The sequence below is a fragment of the Papaver somniferum genome, chromosome 1, assembly GCF_003573695.1.
Source record: "Papaver somniferum cultivar HN1 chromosome 1, ASM357369v1, whole genome shotgun sequence".
Taxonomy (NCBI): Eukaryota; Viridiplantae; Streptophyta; class Magnoliopsida; order Ranunculales; family Papaveraceae; genus Papaver; species Papaver somniferum.
The window spans coordinates 144,069,265-144,081,727 of record NC_039358.1 but is presented as its reverse complement, the minus strand read 5'-3'; the positions used below and the strand labels follow the sequence as shown (position 1 = coordinate 144,081,727).

Here is a 12,463-nt window from a genome sequence, read left to right as displayed (position 1 = left end):
CATCGACCTGCATGCACTGTCGGGCTGCCTGTGATCTCCTACGACCTCAGCTATCCCCTTGTACGTTGGGAATCGTAGCCTCTGATGATAGCCGATGCCACTCCTTTGATTCCCGGATCCATGGTCTCCGATATAGCTTCATAGGGCGAGGCGACATCACCACACAAATGTGTTAACGTATCTAGGTAACCACCTCCATGATACCCTTAGGTTACTTCGCCCTTTGGGATGGTCACGGTCCCATTAAAACCGTAGATACGATATGTCGATGGGACGAGTATATCATCTGACAACTCCATCCTCTTGAACGTATCGTAGAAGAGTACTTCGACTGAGCTCCCACTATCCACTAGTATCCTTCTTACCCCCATTCCTCAATCAGCAGGGTGATAACCAAGGGATCACTGTGAGCTTGGCCGTTCATCGGGACATCCTGAGCCGAGAAAAAGATGGGTCGCATCATCCAGGGTTCCATCGGCAAAGCTTTTGCTACACTGAAAATTTCCTTCCCATTATGATCCCTCTTGTGGATTCTAGACATGATTCCAGGATTCAGATTGTACGCTTGAGTGGCCGAATGCGAAATCGTGTTGACAAACTGCGTGGATATGTCGATCCTTACCTAGTGGACGGGTGCATCGGGCGTTGCGGTCATCTGGGCCGGGTGTCGGACGAACTATCTCAGGTAACCGTCTCGAATAAGATGTTGCACGATGTTTTTTATTTCTCGGCAGTTATTTGTAGAGTGGCCTCGATATTGATGATAATGGCAATACTCTGGGTGATCCTTGGTCTCCTCGAACTATATCCCTCTTGAAGCTGGGTATATGATGTCACTCCTTTTCTCGACCTCTTTGAAGATTTCTTCTAATGGAGCATTCAAAGGGGTGTATGTTCTCGCCTCGTGCCTCGGCCTCTTTCCTTTAGCTAACCATTCCTTCTTCCTATTTCCTCGCATAGGTGGGCTCGGTTTCTTCTCGGGCCGACGTTGAACATCGACCGGTGTCGACTCGGGCGCCGCACTAGCCTCTTGCACTCCCCAATCCCTTGATTCCTCCTAAATTTCTTCTACGGCGATGAAATGCTCTTGTATTTTCCTCATTTCTTTCAATGTTTTTGGTTTCTCAGTAAACATGGCTATCCAGATGGGATCCGACCTCCCAAATGCGTTTTCGAACCCGAATATCTGCTGGTCGACTGGTAGTTTCCCAATTTCTGTACACAAATTTCTCCATCTATCGGTCAATGATCTGAGAGGTTCTCTGAACCGTAGGGCCAAGGTGAATAACATGTTGACCCTGGGCCGAGGTCTACTGTTGTGCATGTATGTTTCAAGGAAGGCTTCGACTAGAGTCTCATAACTGTCGACTATTCCTGGTGCGAGGTTGTAGAACCATTTCCTTGCCTCTCCTTCCAATCTTGCAGGGAAGAACTTGCACATTACCACCTCATGGTTTTTCCATTGTATTAGGGACATTGTGTACATCTTCAAATGCTCAACTACGTCTCCCGTGTCGTCGAACCTTGATGGGAAGGTGGGGAGCGTGCACTTAGGTGGGAAGGCCCCTAGTTCTATCTCTTTGGTGAAAGGGGTCCTCTCGGCCTCGCTTATGACCTCGACGAGCTTATCTTCTTCGCCGGTTCCTGACAACTTCCTTATCTTTTCCTCTAACTCTCTTAGCTTGGCTTCAGTCGCATTGTCGGACCTTGTGTTTCTCTGTTGATTATTCCTATCGTGCCTTTCGTCGTCTGTCGATGAATCCTCGGGTGGACCGTATCTTCCGATAGGTGGTGTTGGGGGTGGTCCTGATCGACCGGAATTGCTTGGTCCCACTGCAGGTGGTACCTGCCCGATTCGGCCTTGGTGTTCTGATGTCCCTCAGCTAGAAGATCCTCTCGACCTCGACCTTAAGTTCCGTAGCTGATAGTTCTCGAACTCTAGATCTAGGTTCCTCTGCTAAAGATCCCTTAAAGCCGCCTCTTTCCTTCTTTGGATTTCTAGAATTGCGAGTAGTGTTGGATCTGTACTCTCATGGCTAGAATGACCATTTGGATGGCCTAAATGGGAAGGGGGTGGTGTCGTCATCACAGGTGGTGGAGGTGGTACTGTGGGGGGTATCTGAGTCGATGTCGCCGGATCGATTCCGATAGTTGTTTCTCGTCCTAGTTGTACTCGCCTTAGTCGTTCTTGCTCTCGCCCGAGGGATTCTTGCTACTCAGCTTGTCGTCTGATGTTTCGTCTCTGAGCGTGCAAGATTAATGCTTTCTCATCATCTTCCGTGTCTGACGCGGTCAGTCCATCTATTTGATCATCCCTCCTTGGGGGCCACGCGATTCGCTCCAGAGGCGATGGGTCATCGTCTCGTCCCAGATCGATCTCCTCGTCCACAGTTGGCATACCCCTTGCAGCAGATCGTGATTCCTCTGGTGGTGAATGCCCGTCACTCCCTCGCCTCGTCCCAGTTACTCCTCCTTGCATGCTATTACTGGAGATCGTGCGGTTCCTCAGAGTTCTTCCCATCCCTGACATGCTATCCATCGGACACAGTGTGTTGTTAGTCCGAGAGTCGTCCCTACCTACGTCAGTAAAAATAGACAACACCTTACTTTGACCTGTTTTTGAAAAGTTTCTATAGTACGTACAGTTTTAGAAGAAAAAGGTGTCTGACACTAAAACTCAGTTTCAAAAGTACGATTCCCTCTACTCTGCCATGCTGACCTCGCCAATTTGCGCTGTTCAGACTCTAAGTGTCTCCTTTTAGACGGGTATCATGCTACGTCGCTTTCAAAGTTGCACGACGTCGCTTTCAGTACCACGACTCTGCATTAACTACAATTTGTCCTACATTCCCTAGACTCCAAATCATTAACACCTAGTTCTCTGTGGGTAAAAGGTCCAAATTCTTACTTTTTTGAGGTCAGCACGCCACGGCAAAAACTGGACTAAGACTTATGCACTCCCTTGGAACTACAATGGGATGTCTTCCCTTGATTCCTTGGATTCCTTCACCGACGATCAATAATCTCGCCGTGTTGTTGTTCCAGCCAACATGGAACCTCAAGCAACTTCAACCAAACATCAAAGATGTTATTTGGGAGTTTATGGGTATTCCGCTGTTGAACTCGCAAGACAAAAACTAAGATCAAAATACGAAGATAAGTGCGAAAAATACTATGAAAACGAAGATTAAGACACGAAAACAGACTCGCTTACAAGCAAGACTAGTCGAATTTTCAGGATCGACCCAACTGAAAATGTTTGCTAACGACTCGATCTTAACAACGAAAACTTAACTATCTCAACAGACTTCAAACCAAACGATCATATACAGACTTTCACCGAGCAGAGTTCATCCCATAACATCAACTAACATGCAAAGTGTTTTTAGGAGCTTTTGTATCGTCTCTGTCGGCATATGCAGTCAAGGTATCCGGAGAACTTAGACGTTCCCCTTAGTCGGCGCCAGAATGTAGTGGCATAAAACCACACACCACATCCAACGAAGTAGAAGATGATTTAACACAAAGTGAAGATACACAACAAATGTAGACACAAGGATATACGTGAATCGGTATGATTACCTACGTCCACGGGGTGAAAGGATGAATGTTATTATTGCTCTTCTTTGATTACAAGTTGTTCTCTCCCTCTCAAGTGGTGAAGCTCTCACAACTCAAGTATGATGACTTGTTCCTCTCTCCTTTCTTCACCTTCCTCTCTCTCTCGACCTGCCCTTATATTTATAGGCCAAGGTCGACATACAACAGAATTACAATGTTGGTCACATTACATCAATTTAGTTGTTCCCTATCGGACCTTCACTGCTCTCCCGACTTTCTGGTTTGACCGATAGTTCTTCACCCGGGGACGAGTCTTAATCGTCTGGTTAACACGATGTCGCCCTTCTTTCTTCTCGTTCCTTTGTTTGACCATTTTCCTTCATCTGACCGAGTGCTTTCTGATTGTTCGCCCGACCTGTCAGAGGATAAGGGTCACGTCACATCCGACAACTATTAGGCCATCACGTCCAACCCACGTGATACCTCGCTCTTTGCTCCGTTTGGTTCTATCTTGTGCTTCGCCGCTCTTTGTTCTTTGGTGTATCACAGCTTAGGATCTTGCCACCTAGCCCGGTGGATTATCTACACCTACACAAAAATTTGACGTTGGTATAAGGATTTAAGTCAGCTATAAAATCTTCTCTCATTCTTTGTTATACGGTAAAAACTCGGATTTTTCAAAGTTAAGATAATGGTATTGATGATCTGATCTTAAAGGTGAAACACTAGCTAGTCGTATTCTTAAGCACTTAGTTTTTTCAGTTCCAAGAGGTCTCTTATCGGTCGATATGTACCGAATTTCTATCTACTTTAAACTCTCTCTAGTCTTTTTGTTTTCCTTCATGACTCAGCTTGCTTAGTTTTCTTCCTTATTATGGTACAAGTTTTTATTCGTTAGTTTTTCTCCTTACTATGCTTCCGGTGGTATAAATTTTTATACCATTTTTTATCAATACATTTTGTTCTAATGATGAAAAATAAAACAAAAATAGTTTTATTTGTCAACTTCCCAACTCTACAGTCCAGTAAAAATGTAGTTTAGAATTTTCTTTTTTGTGTTTTTTGTTTTCTTAAGCATATATCGTAATGTAGATGCATAATTTGAATATTCCGGGGTCTTTAAAAACTAAACGAAATGACAAACCAAAATTTTAGTGTAATACATAATAATTGTTTTCTAAAAAAAACTCGTTTATTTGAGGTACACCCCAGATTTATTGGGGGAAAACAGATTTTGTGCGCAACTAAAATAGTATGCTTAGGGGAGTCTAATTTGTATAAAGTCACCTGATTACATTTCCCTTAATAAAAATAAAAATAGTTCTCTTTTGGTTTTAGACCCAAATATTATTCGTTTCCTTCTCCCTCTTCATCAACCTAATGATCAATTCCTTTTTCCTTCTTTATATTTCAACATTTTTAAACGAAAAACTCATTGAGAGAATGAAATAATAATTGATGTCATAAACTTAATCGATTACTTTATTTTGAATGGCAAATTAGATCAGAAAAATTGAATTGTTGAATTGCAGTTTTATGGTCGTCATGGTATCTCTTCAACTACTATGACGACTTTTCATGCTTATCTTTGGTCGCCATGTTCATGGGATGAGTATCATGAGGACTTTTCATTTTTGAAAATAACAATCACAGGGTAGTCATGGTCTTTATACTTAAATCTTAACGACTAGTGATGTAGTATGAATAGTCGTCACGTTTTGAAAAGCTAAACCATGACGATTAATAACTCCCAGAAAGCAAGTTTTCATGTGTCCAATTTTGTTAGTGGTCGTCATGATTTCGTAAAAATGATATGACGACTAATAGACAATCGTCAGTGTGTTGCACTTTCAACCATGGCGACTGTAAATGCAAAAAAACAATGTTTGGTCGGCATGTTTTGTTTTAGTCGAGCATGCAGATTAAATTTGGTCGGCATGGTTTATTTCAGTCGAGCATGCCGAGTTTTCATGGACTGAATCATGAAAGTACTTAGTCGGCGTGCTTTGTTTCAGCGAGCATGCAGACTTTTCATGGATTGAATTCTGATAAGTCTGAATTCCTGCAATCGTTTGACGAATTGAACCAACAAACCTTCTCCAATTCCATTTTAAGAGGTATTTGACTAAAGTAATTTATTTTCCTTACAAGACCTCGGAAGCCATATTTTTTTCTAAAAAAACAAATTCCAATAAGATTCATAAGTTAAATCTAACAAAAACAATAATCAAAATATTTACTTAATTAATTTAATCTAATTATATTTACTTACTAATTAAATAAATTAGTGTTTATTAATCGGAATATTTTGTTATTATGAAAAATATATGGTTGTGGGATTTGAATTTTACTTCCTAAGAGCGTCCACAATCATGAAAGCAAACTAAAAACTAAAACCAAACTAAAAACCAAAAAGGTCTGGTATTTTTAGACGTGAAGCGCAGTGGGAAAAATACTAAATCTAGTCAGGCGCACATTATACTTACGCTTGGCGTGGGGTGAACATTATATTTGCGCTTGGTGTGGGGAGAACATTTTACCTTCGCCTAATGGTGGCGTAATTGGTAAGGGTTGGTGATCAGAAGAACATTATAGTTACGCCTGATGCTAGTGTAGTTGGTTAGGCGAACTTAATATCTTCGCTCCACCATCAGGCACACTCTTAATCTCCGTCCTACTCCAGATGGTTATTATACCAACGCCTATTCCAGACGAATTCTTAATCTCCGCACGACCAAATATAATTTTGTTCCGAATTTCTTATCAAATACGCTCCCAAATCCTAAGAAACTCGTTCATATTTGGTTATACTCAGCTTCGCCGTGATCGGTTTTTTTTACCAAATTTAATTTTGCTCGGTCTTTTGTTCGTCCATTATAGACGCTGTAATGACCCTGATTTATTTTATTACCCAATTCCAGTTAGTTTTAGTATGCCCCGCTCTTAAAAATAAAATATTTTTAGTGTAATAGTAATTTGTTTTGTTTAAAAAAAAATTTTGGGTCCACAAAGGTTCGGAAAAGAGTCAACTTTTCTTGATACCAAATTTGATCTCATCAGAAAACGAAACGTGGATGTGTTAATATAGTGGTCTTGTTAGTCAAAGATAAAGGGCAAAATCAACGGGTCCCCCAACACCTCCAAATCCGTAGACTAGACTAGGTTTTATTAGTCCTCTCTCTCCTCTTTTAACTCACGTGCAACCCGCCGGGCAAATAGGAAGAAGAAGATCAAAACCAAAACTCAAACTCAAAACAAAAAAGAAAGAATTGTAGACGGTGGGAGATCCTATTATTAGAGAGAACGAGTCAATGCCATTTTTGACGAAACGAAGACGAAACTGAACACCCAACCAATCCGAAACAAACAACTCGAGTTCATATTCGTGGGTCCTACTTGCCAGTTGTCCTCTTGACGCATAATCTTACGTCATTATTAATACTTCTTCTTCTTTCTAGTTTCTTTTAACTGGTTTTTCTTCTTTCTTGTTTGTTTGGTCTTCAAACCCGAAGCCTTTTTATTGCCGATTCTATTGCACCAGTTTAGAATACTTCAGACTTTACACCCTCTCTCCTTCTCTCCTCTCCTAGTCTCACTTTCTCTCTTTATTTACTACACTGTTCTCTTCTTGTTGTTTGTAAAAAATCCAAAGTCGTTGAATTCTATACTTCGGATCTAGCTAGCTAATAACTCATGAACAGATTAGCTGGTGGAGAAATTGCATATAATTCTGATCCGTTTCGTAATTTCTTTCCAAGCAAACCTCCTTCATTCATGGATACTACTGCAACTAATTTCCACGGTTCTGGGTTTACGATGAACCTTATTAACTCAAATGATCATCATCAACAACATGAAAAACGAGCTGTTGTTGATGAAATGGATTTCTTTTCATCTGATAAAAATCGTGTCAGAGAATATGATCAGAACAAGGGCGCTAAGGATATGATGATCAAGAAGGAGGATTCCCACGGTGGATCTTCTTCAAGGTTCAGCCACGACGTTAATGTAAGAACACTTTTCTTATTTCCCAAGTTTATGGAGCAAAAAAAAAAGACTACTTAGTTTGTTTTCTGTTTTTTACGCCGTAGTTTATCCTGTTGAAGTTCGATCATTATTTTGTACTGTAAATGACACCGAATTGTATACGTATGTATATTGCAGACTGGTTTAAATCTTCTAACTGCAAATACGTTGAGTGATCAATCAACTGTCGATGATGACGGTATATCGCCTAATGCTGATGATAAGCGTAGCAAGAACGAGGTAATTAATTAAAAATTCACTGAGGATTATCGTTTATTTATGAGTCTATATATGATTGGCTGAATTACATGCTTAATTGTACTGGTAAATATTAAATTATGTATTAATTAAATGATTAATTTTTTAATGAAAACATTTCAGCTGGAAGCGCTGCAACAAGATCTTAACCGAATGAATTCTGAAAATCAAAAATTGAAAGGAATGCTTAGTCAGGTTACCAACAACTACAATACGTTACAGATGCAACTCGTAGTGTTGATGCAACAAAAAAGCCCTAAAATTGAAACTTCTCAAGATCACGAGGTATTTAATTGCTAAAAAATCTTATTTTAGTACTAATATGAGTATTAAGATCAGAAGAAATGATCGAGTGAAGTTATACTGATTGTAATTATGTGGGCGTGTGTTTTTAGATGGTTAATGTTGCAAAACACGAAGAAAATAGAGTAAATGAAATGATTCCAAGGCAATTCATGGATCTAGGTCTTGCAACAACAAACACCGAAGTGGATGAACTTTCACATTCATCTTCTGAAGGAAAAAGTCGTGATCGATCACGAACACCAATAAATACGAGCCTAGAGGAGTCGTCATTGCAAAAGAAAGAAATGGTACTGTTTGATCATCAGGAAAAGAGCGAACTTGGTAGCAGTAGGGATAACGAGGAAAGTCTCGAGGACCATCCATCTCAAGGTTGGGTTCCTAATAAAATCCCTAAATTGAATGTCGAGTCGCAACAACAGCAGCAACCTATGGAAGCTACTATGAGGAAACCTCGAGTTTCAGTTCGAGCTCGATCTGAAGCACCTATGGTACGTAACTAGTACCAACCACTTTTATAATGTACAAATTCCAAATCATTCTCCTCGTACGATATAAATATATTAACAGAATATGTGGGTTTACTTCAACAGATTACAGATGGATGTCAATGGCGAAAATATGGGCAGAAGATGGCCAAAGGAAACCCTTGTCCTCGAGCTTATTATAGATGTACCATGGCTGCAGCATGTCCAGTTCGTAAACAAGTAAGTTTCTCGTAGTCTTGAAAATGTGTTGCATTCAGCTCGTAAGGGTGTTTCATTTTGTTATTCAAAATCAGCTCAAAACTAATATGAATGTCGTTTCTATAGGTGCAAAGATGCGCTGAGGATAGAACAATATTGATAACGACATATGAAGGAACTCACAATCATCCACTTCCACCAGCAGCAATGGCAATGGCATCGACCACATCAACAGCCGCAACTATGCTGTTATCAGGATCGATGTCGAGTGCTGATGGTTTAATGAATTCGAATTTCTTAACAAGGACATTACTTCCTTGTTCATCAAGTATGGCGACAATATCAGCCTCTGCTCCATTCCCTACTGTTACATTGGACCTTACCCAGTCACCTAATAATCCCTTGCAATTTCAAAGACCGACAACACAATTTCATGTCCCGTTCATGAACCAATCGCCGTCCCAAGGGTTTGGATCTCAACCAACGGCGCAACCGCAGCTTCCACAGTTATTCGGGCAATCTCCTTATAATCAATCAAAATTTTCTGGTCTTCAAATGTCATCACAAAATGGCGATCAAGCACATCGTAGCAATAACCACCAATCTCCGCCACGACAACAACAACAACAAGCTCAGCCAAACTCATTAGCGGACACTGTGAGCGCCGCCACGGCTGCAATCACAGCTGATCCGAACTTCACCGCTGCTCTAGCTGCGGCAATCTCCTCCATAATGAGTGGTGGTGGCCAACAAACAATGAATAACAACAGCAGCAGTTGCAATACTGCCAGCAATACTAACAACAGTACTGATTAATTTACCATATAAATTTACTAGCAGTTCAATACTAGTTGGCAGCGTTAGATTAATTTGAAATTGCAGTTATTAATCTTGTTTTGTCTGTTCGCATTTTTTTGTTGGTGTTAAAAAAAGAGGGGGAAAATTATACATGTTCATTATCTGGAGTGAAGAATTCAAAAAATTCTGTATTTTCGTTCTTTTTTTTTTACTACTGTTAAATAATGAAGTTTTTTTTTCTTACAATTCCGTATCATCAAATATACATAGACAAGTTGATCTTTAATACCAGTTCGTTTTGAATCGTTCACCTGGACATGCGTGGTTAATGGCTTTAAAGACCAGGAACTCTTTGAAAACTAGTTTGCTGCGGAAAGATTGCACAAGATTTGTGGACCCTAAAAGTAAAACTCCAGGATGCCGTGCATGCGATGTGATTCTATTCCAACAAAATTTGTTGGACCATGAAAACAAATATACAAGGATATAAAAGAAGGAAAGAAAAGATAATCGTCGGCCTTTTGAATTTTGTTTTGGTGTTTTCCTTTTGATGGCTTTGGGGCGGTCAAGAAAACCGTCTCTTAGTAGTTGAACCTGTTTGACACGTAAAGGACGCTATATGATTTGATGACAACCATGAGGAAACGACTTGCACTGTATATTTATTCTTGTTTATACCACTTGCTTAGCTAGGCCCACTTTGTTGACCTATCTTTATGCAATTTGACAGATTTTTGGTCACCGGTAAATTAAAAGGAAAAGATAGATGCATAACTATGGCGCCTTCCGGTCCCGCACGCAATGCTTTTAATGCGATGAAATCTGTCGTAGTAGAAAAAGATAGACACGTTAAGGGTAGAGATGCAAGTCTGTCGCCTTTACATCTTGGAAACTTCAAAACTGTAAAGATGGGTGATTGACACCAAACTCGATAAACTTCAACTCTTCAAGCCATGTTAGGACGATGGAGAAATTTGGCATAGGCCCGCCCGAGAATGAATTGGAAAACAACATTTTGGTCTTTTTTTTTGGGCCGGCCCAGATCGCTTTGGTCATGCGTAATCACAGATTATGATAAGGGAACTAGACTGACTTTAATTTCTGATGCAGGGCACTGCAAGGGAGCAATATCAAGTACAAGGGTCGAACTAGATGAGGAGCAGATGGAAGCTTTGGCAGCCTTGGAAATTATCACGATGGCTTAAGAATCTGTAGTAGAAAAGCTTTAATTGGAAGGAGATTGCCTTAATGCAGCAAAGGCAATCAATGGCAGTACTAGTTAGGTGGACAAACAAACTTCTTGGTTTTCAGTCTTGGAAGTGCACCTTTGTGCATAGAAAGTCCAATAAAGTAGCAAAACTCTCTAATAAAAAGAGCTAAAATAAGTAGAATCAATCAATCATGGTCTTCAGTATATCGTGTATGGCAAAAATCTAATAAGAGATGAACTGAATGTTTCTATTCCTTAATTTCTTATCAATAAAGTACTTTTTTATAAAAAAAATCAATTAAAATTTGCCAACATGCCAAATTAACTCATCGTAATGGTTGCCGCTTTTTAACACCCGACCGCACTCACTCTTCCTAACTTCATGTTTTATTTTATTATCATCTAAACAAACTCTCTAACTTGCTTTACGACAAAACCTAAAACAATAATAAAAATTGAAAATCGACGATCGACGATCGAAACACGAAAAATTATCCATCAAAACACAAGATTCACCACTACGTAAACTCTCAAAAATCAAAGAAAGTGATCTTTGTAGAAAGAACAGTTTTGCTTTTTTATTTTCTTTGTATGAGTTAAATTTTTTGCCTTTGGTTCTCCAACTTATTTTGGTTGTCTTTTCCTTGTAGGCCCTTACTGTGAGCACGGTTTCTACCCAAGGGAGGGTGTATGACGCCAGTATAGGTCTCGATCATATCGTCTGAGTGTTGAACAGTTCATAGGTATACCTCGCTTGCACGCTGAGACGTCATCTGCGGGAGTCGAGACTGACGCCTCCTATGAGTAGACTGTCACAGGGGCTGGCTTCATTGGATTTGCACCAGATTTCATCCCTAGGCACGTGCATGTGGGGACGTTTAATGTTCCAACCAATTTAGCTCCCTTGTATACTACCATATGCGAACGATTTGCTAATGGTTACAGGTGACTAGTTAATGACACTTCATGCCAGCAAAGAGATGTCCTTGGATCAGATCACCGGTGTCAACCTCACGTATTTCGAAACCCTTGTGATTACTTGTGAGAACCTTCGATTTAGATTGGAGTGGCTTTGCCGTTGGTTTAATTCCCTCAAAGCTAATTCAATAAAGTGAGATGCGGACTATCATCCTTCGCCAAAAGCACTAAAGCAGGAAGAAGCCTTCATAGATTATGAAGAAGAACGCATGAAGGATCCGGCTCGTACTCTAGATGCAAGGAACAAGGCATTGGAGATCAAAAAGGAAGTACTAGTAAATGGGTGAAGACTCATCCTGGACAGTTTTCTTTAGAGTTTTGGTTTTGTGAAAGTCTTCATAGGATAATGAATATTAGTAGTTTGCTTTAGGTTTTAAATCTTGAAAACGAGAGGGTACTAAGTACACCACTAACTTTTTCGTTTGGACCTATAAGAAAAAGTCTGATACTATCAACAAGTAGATCTTCAGAAAAGATCATTGTATATGATTATATACAAGGTTTATCTTTCTTGTACAATCAGCAGTTTAGATCAAAGATCCGTGAACTTGATTGTATACAAGAACTCTTGGACGATATCAAAAATCAATATCCAAGATTAGCCTAGTCTTCAATCTCTATTTCAAGATACGAATTCATAAGC

General features: G+C 40.1%; 1 protein-coding gene across 1 annotated transcript; it reads left to right on the top strand.

Moving 5' to 3' along the window:
* Positions 1 to 7,045: 7,045 nt before the first annotated feature.
* LOC113303193 (probable WRKY transcription factor 31) lies at positions 7,046 to 9,878 on the top strand. Its single transcript, XM_026552222.1, has 6 exons — positions 7,046 to 7,569; positions 7,726 to 7,827; positions 7,969 to 8,130; positions 8,241 to 8,639; positions 8,742 to 8,855; positions 8,961 to 9,878. Exons 1-6 carry the CDS (start codon positions 7,255 to 7,257, stop codon positions 9,648 to 9,650), a joined length of 1,782 nt encoding a protein of 593 aa, XP_026408007.1. The 5' UTR covers positions 7,046 to 7,254; the 3' UTR covers positions 9,651 to 9,878.
* Positions 9,879 to 12,463: the final 2,585 nt, after the last annotated feature.